Source organism: Anneissia japonica, unplaced genomic scaffold (genome assembly GCF_011630105.1).
Source record: "Anneissia japonica isolate Jap-2015-1 unplaced genomic scaffold, ASM1163010v1 scaffold287853_len143968_cov122, whole genome shotgun sequence".
NCBI lineage: Eukaryota > Metazoa > Echinodermata > Crinoidea > Comatulida > Comatulidae > Anneissia > Anneissia japonica.
The window spans coordinates 140,176-147,570 of record NW_022705302.1 but is presented as its reverse complement, the minus strand read 5'-3'; the positions used below and the strand labels follow the sequence as shown (position 1 = coordinate 147,570).

At 36.1% G+C, this 7,395-nt stretch overlaps 1 protein-coding gene and 1 non-coding gene across 2 annotated transcripts in view; one reads left to right on the top strand and one right to left on the bottom strand.

The window, feature by feature from the left end:
- Positions 1 to 703: 703 nt before the first annotated feature.
- The window catches only part of LOC117105482 (roundabout homolog 2-like), a 22,199-nt gene continuing 15,507 nt past the window's right edge, over positions 704 to 7,395 (bottom strand). The window contains exons 6-9 of the mRNA XM_033246646.1: positions 5,786 to 5,908; positions 2,237 to 2,349; positions 1,990 to 2,034; positions 704 to 1,483 (exon numbers count right to left, since the gene is read on the bottom strand). Coding sequence (XP_033102537.1) covers positions 1,364 to 1,483; positions 1,990 to 2,034; positions 2,237 to 2,349; positions 5,786 to 5,908 — 401 coding nt within the window. The 3' untranslated portion in view covers positions 704 to 1,363. The remainder of the gene's footprint in view (positions 1,484 to 1,989; positions 2,035 to 2,236; positions 2,350 to 5,785; positions 5,909 to 7,395) is intronic.
- Positions 7,057 to 7,129, top strand: Trnastop-uca. The gene has a single exon. It is a non-coding gene; the product is annotated as a tRNA-Sec (tRNA).

The following is a 7,395-nucleotide window of genomic DNA, read 5'->3' as shown; positions in this document are numbered from 1 at the left end:
ATTAACCTAATTTAAATTTCCAAAACATGAACTCTTTAAAAAAATCAAAATATGAAAAATATACAATAAAAATCTCTAGAACGGAGGTTTTTTTTTTCTTTTTCTTTTTTAACACTAGCTCGGTCGGCAAATGCGGTGGTATCCGATAGGATAATGGTTATTCCCGACTTCGTTGCTGTTTTCTTGTTTCATGGTGATGGGGGGGGGGGGGGGGGGGAGAGGATCAAATGCAAGTAAAAAGGCATCGTCTTTAATTTTACAGTTCTTTAATTAAGTAAGGGCGACTGAGTTCAAAAATGTTTTCTTCATCCAGTAGTATGACCTAGGCATAGGCCTACCTTGCTCGTTTTTTTAAATTAGAATAATTGACTCAGAAATAATAAAATTAAACATTAATGAAATAGTACGGTAATATTTTATTTAACAGTAACTTTTCGCCATAATCCTTTACAAAAATACTAAATATGATTATTCAGGATAACACAGTGTATTATATACGGTACCAAATATTTGTTACCCTATCAGTGTTATTGAGGTGTTTATTAAGATTCGAATCGACATAAAAGCTTACATATTTCACGCTTGCAATCCTGTATACTTGACTTACCACTATAAGCCTATATGATCTTCTTAGTATAGTATTATATAACCTGCTGTTTATAACATTGGAGCATGTTTTTTTTTGTTTTTTGGGTTTTTTTTGTGTAGATTTTCAACTGTGTAGGCCCCTATATTTTTTAGGGAGTGGGGTTATCCTCAATATGATCTACTGTATTTAGTTACTGTTATATAAATGTCGAAGTTCGATATATGAGATTCATTACATTCAAACGTTTGTCTAGTGACACAAAGTTAAAATCATAAACGAAAGATTGTTGTTAAAAAGTATATTAAATCGCTTTAGTCTTTCTAACTTTACCTGTGCTTTGTCAACTTTATCGTATGCTATCTTTTCTAAGCATAGTGTTTAATACTGTATTGTTGAAATAATATAGACATGCTATCGACACTCATGGTGCCATCTACCAACTTTTTAAATATATGAATCCAATGAGTTACGTATGATATTGGACGTGATACGTGGACTTCAGCCCTGTCCAGACTAACAAAGTCTATTTTTAAAATAATATGTGACATGCCTAAATATGGTCTGATGACATCACATCATGACCATATAGGCACATCATGACTATAATATGGACATACTTCATTTTTTTTAAAATTGATAACCTGGACAGAGCTAAACAATTCTTAGAGAGGTTCGTGGTTGTAAGATCATCATTGATTAAATTCGATGGATTATCATGATCATTGTACAAGTAACAAGCATTCACTCAAACCAGCTACTGCTCTCTTTACTTTCTTATCTCTTTCCCGGCTTCACATTAACATAAACTGTTTCTTCGTCTCTATGTTGTAGATCTTGGGAAGTCTGGTTCTCATTGCCAGCAATTGACCTATCTGCCATGTAATCCATGTACGTCTGTGTCGAGATATGAAACATTATCAATGCAATTTAGGTCATTCGTTATTTGTTTGTAAAGATACTTGATAATAAAAAATGAATACAATGGGGAGGTTTAGAAACTCCTTTAGAATCGAAACATAATTATGTGCAATTTATTATCATCTGTTTTAAAAATCACAAAGCTTGAGATAATATTTTCATTAGTCTATTATCACTCTGTATAAAACAATACTTTTTACAAGTTATAATACATTTTAACAATCGGTATAATATAACTGCGATTAGGTCTATACCGTTTTAGTGGTAGAGCAAATTTTGTCCTACAAACAGGCGCGATAGCATGTTACTGATTGCGGGAAGGAGGACCTATAGTCTGGGGTAGGTCACAGAAACATGACTACATATCCACCTGAATCATTTGACAACATAATAGGTCTATTTACAGAAACCATGGCGTTGTGTATGTGGCACGAAGATGATAGGTGACAAAGATGAGGTGAATTGGAATATCAAAAGCTTACATCTTGCTTTTTCTTATCCGTACTTCTCTTGTCTATTTGTGCTTTCTGAATTGAAATAAAAATAATCATTAATGCGAATTGTATTATGTCACTTTGCAGTCATTAGGCTGAATTTACATTACAAATTTGTACAAGCTTGCTTATTTTAATATTGACCATTTGATTGAACATAAATGGGAAAGAGTGATGTATTAGGCCTATTGTGTTAAAATCATACTACTGAAATTTGTTTTGGTATCTGACAAACCTGTTTAATCCTAGTGTAGCCGATCAATCCACCAATTACTCCGAAGGCGCCAACAATGATGCCCACAAAGAACATACCAATTGTCAAACTTGTGCTACTAGAACAGGCTGCACCTGGAAGGGACGATATAACGCACGTCACTTCAATCATAATGTGCGATTTGGCGCGGCATTTGAGGTACGGTACTGTGCATTTCGCCTGTGTTCGTAGACCAGGTATTGTCTCTCTTCACCCAGGAGTGAAAGTGGGTGTATGGTAGGTTTAAACAGTAAACACGCTGATTCCGCTTATTTCATTCATTTGTCTCAAAATATCAACATTTACAAAAACAGAAAAACAGCAAAGAACAAGTACAAAAAAAAAAAAGCACAAGACCGGTACACCTCTTCACTGTGTCAAATGGGGGCCCTTTGACAATAACCAATGGCTTGCAATAGGCCTATAAAATTTTGCTTAAAGATAAAACATCTGAAGTTAAATATTTTTAAATCAGTAAGCCTTTACAACTGTAGAACGGGCAAAATTTAAAAAATATATTAAAAACCGTTATGGAATTCTCTCTAAGGAGCTGTGTACGTATTACATAATTTTGTGCTTAATTCAACGTCGGATTTATAAACTAAACCTCTATACAGGCCTAAGTCTAACATATATTATTTTATTGTAGAGTGCTATATGCAATTAATGACAACGATAATGACGATGATGGGTGATGACGACGATGATGATTATGATGATGTTCTGCAGTTGCAGTTTCATTGTTTGTTCATTCAGCTTATTTGTTTCTTCTGAAATTAACCTTGGAATAGCGATTCCTATATTTGTTATTCCACCTGCTCCTGAGGGATGGCGCCAGCGGAAGTAGGGGGAAAGGTCCTCCATATTGAAGAGCTTCCCTTACACCCCCTCCCCTAATGGTGGCAGAACATTTTTGAAAGTGGGGGGGGGGGGCATTTAATAAGGTCCACTGTGCGAGCGAAGTGAGCATCTACCTGTAGGCTGGGGGACTGGGGGAGGTCATGGGCCCCTGGTTGGGATCAGGGGAAAATCCCCCTGGAAGCTACGAATATTTGACAAAGCTTGGTGAATTTTTTTGGTTATTTTATAGGCATCAAACTACTGTAATATGACTTCATAATTGTTGTAATTTCCAGTGACGGATCTAGGAATTCAAAATAGAGGGGTTAACAAGGGGGAACTTTTACAGATGGGGTATGTCCACCTCAGCCCCACCATGGTTGGGGCTGAGGTCAGAACATTTTGTGATAATTTTCTTTATATATCCATTTCAAAGATAATAAAATTGAACATTAATTTAGGGGGGCCCGGGGCCCCAATTAAATCCGCCACTGGGTGCTTTCGCAGACGGAGAATCTATACCACCTCAGCTCCAACCATGGTAAGAAAATGTTTGATTAAGGCACCTCTAAATGGCCGGAAATTACACTCTCACAGACTTAAAATTTGAATATAATTTTCTTATAATCTCCATTAAGAAAAAAATTGAACAATTTAGGCCCCCGCCCTTGAATCCGCCACTGATTTCTGAACAAAGCCGAAGTCCAGATTGCTTCCACGATATCAATGATATTATTTATCATGAGGTGTATGCTTGATATGGGTATTCCCCACGAAACCATCACTTTTCTCTCGATGGATGAAAATTACCCTTCTACAGTATCCCAGAAATGATACGCCAACTGTCGCGGGTTCAGGAAGTCAAAATAGAGGGGACCCAGGGAGGGTCTTGCGCAAAGGGAGTGACCACCCACCTCAGCCCCACAACGGTAGTGGCAGCGGTAAGAAAAAAAACATGTGATTATGGCACATTTAGATGGCCGGAAATGGCACTTGCAGATTAAAAGTTGATTAAAATTTTGTCTGTTTTCTCAATATTTTTTTTTTTTTTTATAATTTTGAAAAAATAGTAGGTTGGGGATCCGTGTTGACTGGGCTTCTCCTTGAATCCACCACTGTTCAATACTTCAACACTTGACAGAGCCTATAATTTTGTTTCACAAATGACTAATTCCTAATGTTAAGTGAAAGCTTTTTTATTTGAAAGTTTTTGTTTTATTCAATACAAATTTTACAATTTTACACATTAACTACAGTGTACCATAAATTCTGTAGTTATTTTTTAAGATATGAGACACTTGCGCTATCTATTTTACTGAAAATAATTAGGGACTTGAAATACCATTTCCCAAAATCCGGTGTCAGTTGAACTACTATTATGGCCATGTAACCTACCAAATTAAACTTGTACTTGTGATTTTTCATAGATATTATTATTAGTTTTTTTTTGTGGAGGAGAGGGCCAATCAGTTACACTTACATCTGCATGGTTCACTTACATCTTCAAGGTTAGCATTAAGAGAACAAGAGCGTCGCTCCATAAATAATTCCTACCTCTTGCCTGGTCGCGCAAGGCGGGCGATTCCATTCATTTTTCTTCATGCTCGAAAACTTTACAGACGCGCGCAAGCACATACAGACGTCAATCAACATCTGGTTGCTCAACTTAAGGAGGTAATGTCCGTTTGGAAATTTAAAAAAAAAAATTTATTGTATAATAACAATAGATTGTAAGGCGCAAATAATAATAATAATAATAATAATAATAATAATAATAATAATAATAATAATAATAATAATAATAATAATGACATTGCAGCGTTTGTAAGTTACTGGTGCTGGGAACAGTCACAAAAGTGGGAGGGGGCAGGCCCTTAGTTGAAAAAGTGGGTGTGGGAAACCAAAACTTGTTCCTTTTATGTCTTACCCATTCTCTGTGTTGTTTTTATAATGTTTTCTTGTCAATGTTAACATGTGGTTGGGGGGTTTGAGACCGATGCTCATTATAATGTTTGTGTCCTTGGGCAAGACACTTTATCTGATCTGCCTCTCAGCTTGTAAGACGTGGATGATTCGGAATAAACAGTAGTAGTCATTAACACGCATAACTAGTAATACTCCCAGGGGTGGCGCTAGCGGGGGGGGGGTCCCCCTGGACTCCCCTGAGGCTGTCGGGGAATTTTCAGCAAGGTCGTAATTCAAGCACGCCGTACTACGCTGTCAACAAGGCAGGTAAATGTGGGAAACTTAACTCGCATGGTTAAATTATCCTTTTTAAATAAATAATCCTATAATTAACATTTTAAAATAAAACAAACAATTTAATTTTTCTCAGAATGGGGAGGGGTGTGGATCCCTTCTAGTCGGGAGCTTGGACCCCTCGTCGGGGAATTCCTGGCGCGCATGCCCCTGAATACTCAACAGGGAGCGGAAAAGGTTGCACGTTGTGTATGATCGAGTCTGCATCCAAAGACAAGGAAAACAGCGCCTTTGGCAGTTGGATGTGCGGCATGAACTTAAGATTCATGTTATGGAATTAGTAACATGTGAATTTAGTTTTACACGTTATGAGATGTTCCTAGGTAAATCAAAATGTGTTTTACAAAACTCTATTACGATTCGGCCTACAGTAGCTTTTATTCGATACGATGAAGAGCAGTAGCTAAATTTTGTGTCATTTACGGTACTCACCGGAATACACATTTTCACAATATCTCCCACTGTAGCCTGGTTTACATTCACATGTAAACTCAGAATAAGGAGGTATACAATTCCCTTCATTTTCACATGGACTGGAAATGCAATAGTCAACACCTAAAAAATAAACGTATAGTGTATTAAATATCTCATTTGATTATTACAGTATAAGATTAAGTTTTCTATGGATTATTGATTATTCACGTGTTTTTAGCAGTAGCAAGTATTCCCGTATTGTATTTGTTGTTCAGTATTCTTATGTATTTTTATGCCTTCTCTTTTTATACCATTTTAGCTATTTTTTTAATGTCCCTCATTTGTTATTAAAAGAATTATAGAATTAACATTCCACTTTTAAAATACCCTTAAATTTACAGGCCTACTTTTATAAATTTTACCAGTGGTATGACTGAGCTGTTTATTTTTCTTAAAACAATTTTACTAATCTTCTTTTTTCCTACTGACTTGTATTATTTTACTACAGTATTTGATGTAACTTACCAAAAGTCAATGTAATCTGTGTTATAGGATTAAAAAAAAACCAGGACTATGTGTAAAACAGGTTGTTACACCCTTTTTACTCCATAAAATATGTTCAATAAAAAAATAAATAATGGTCAAAAAAAAATGAAAAGAAATAGTCGTGACAACGATCGCACAGAGATGCCCTCCAGCCAGGCCCATATTTCTACTCAGCCAAATTCAAATAGGAAGCTGTATGTTTACATTATTATACTACACGCAGATTAAATTAAAAAAATAAATAGATAAATAAGAATTTAAAATAAAAATTAAATAAAAGCTAGGTCAAAACATGTAGGCGAAACAGTTGAGCGCAACACCGAGACAAGGTTACCTAATACAAGGCTTTGAACTGCGAGTAAATGTAACAAAATGTCTTATATTGCTTATAGGCCAGGGGCCTAGTTAAGCCAGGGGCCAGGCCTATAAGGTAGGCCTAAGTGCACAGAATAGGTAGGCCAGGGCTGGTGCAGTTGGACAATTTTAAAACACAGAATCGTTTCTACTGTTCTTTCTAGTTTATTTAATAAACAAGCTCTACAAATGGTGGATCCTGTTTGCTGGAGGGGAGAGGGTGGAATGGGGTTAAAGTAGAGCAGTTAATGCCACAATGATGATTTATATATATAATTTAACAGTGTTAACGACTATCTTGATTTATATTATACGCAACTATTTGTTTCTAGTCGTACTTATTGTGTAATGGAGTGTATCTGGTGGTATTTGAATCTGTTCAACCATGAACCTCCGTGGTCTAATGGTTATGACGCTCGCCTTCACAGCGAGAGGTCGCAGGTTCAAATCCCGCCAGAGGCATTTTATTACACAATTTCTTTATTTTACAGGACTACATTCGTTGAGCGCTCTGCTACACGATGTATTATTATGTCCTTTATTCGAACACTGATATTTACCTTCCTTTGATGATTTATATATATAATTTAACAGTGTTAACGGCTATCTTGATTTATATTATATGCACCTATTTGTTTCTAGCCGTATATGGTGTAATGGAGTGTATCTGGTGGTATTTGAATCTGTTCAACCATGAAGCCTCCGTGGTCTCATGGTTATGACACTCG